This window comes from Bison bison, unplaced genomic scaffold (assembly GCF_000754665.1).
Source record: "Bison bison bison isolate TAMUID 2011002044 unplaced genomic scaffold, Bison_UMD1.0 scf7180017864492, whole genome shotgun sequence".
Taxonomy (NCBI): domain Eukaryota; kingdom Metazoa; phylum Chordata; class Mammalia; order Artiodactyla; family Bovidae; genus Bison; species Bison bison.
The window spans coordinates 3,895,524-3,896,132 of NW_011495051.1; the positions used below are offsets into that span (position 1 = coordinate 3,895,524).

A 609-nucleotide genomic window follows, 5' to 3' on the forward strand; every position below is an offset into this window, starting at 1 on the left:
AAACCTCTCCATTGGGGTGGGTTCAGCTGGCTGCCATGTCTGGGCGGTCTTCAGTGTTTCCTGTGGTTCCCCCAGTTGGCTTCCTGCTCCGGGGGTGGGGGTGGGGCGGGGGGATGCACCCTCATAGGGTCTTGTTCTAGAGTTCCAGGTGTTGCTGGGCTTATTCAGGAGCACAGTCCCCCTCCCCCTCTGCACTGCGGCCTTGGGCAGGTCACTCTCTGTGGGGGTGGGGCATGGAGCAGTATCCCTGCCCCCACCCCCTTGCTGCCAGGACCGCGCCCCCCCCAGTGCTGACAACTGGAAATGTCTCAGACATGGCCTGGTGTCCCCTGGGGGGAGGATCGCTGGCTTGAGAGCCACTGTCTGGAGTTTCTCCCAACAGGTCTGGAGGCAGATGGTCTGGTGACTGTAGTCGGACCCTTTACCACCCTCCCTCCTCCTCTGGACAAAGGACACACCCCACATTTGTTTGAAAATGGAGGTATCCACCTGGCCACACGCTCTCAACTCTGACGTGCCTGCCTTCTCTCGTAGGTATGCCATTCCCCCGGAGCACGGCAAGCGCCTGGAGCGGCTGGCCATCGGTAGGTGCCCGGGGCCCCTGGGGCT

At 62.4% G+C, this 609-nt stretch overlaps 1 protein-coding gene across 1 annotated transcript in view; it reads left to right on the forward strand.

Moving 5' to 3' along the window:
* Positions 1 to 609, forward strand: part of KDM4B (lysine (K)-specific demethylase 4B) — an 89,971-nt gene that overhangs the window by 38,103 nt on the left and 51,259 nt on the right. Inside the window, 1 exon segment of the mRNA XM_010828455.1 lies at positions 535 to 584. Coding sequence (XP_010826757.1) covers positions 535 to 584 — 50 coding nt within the window.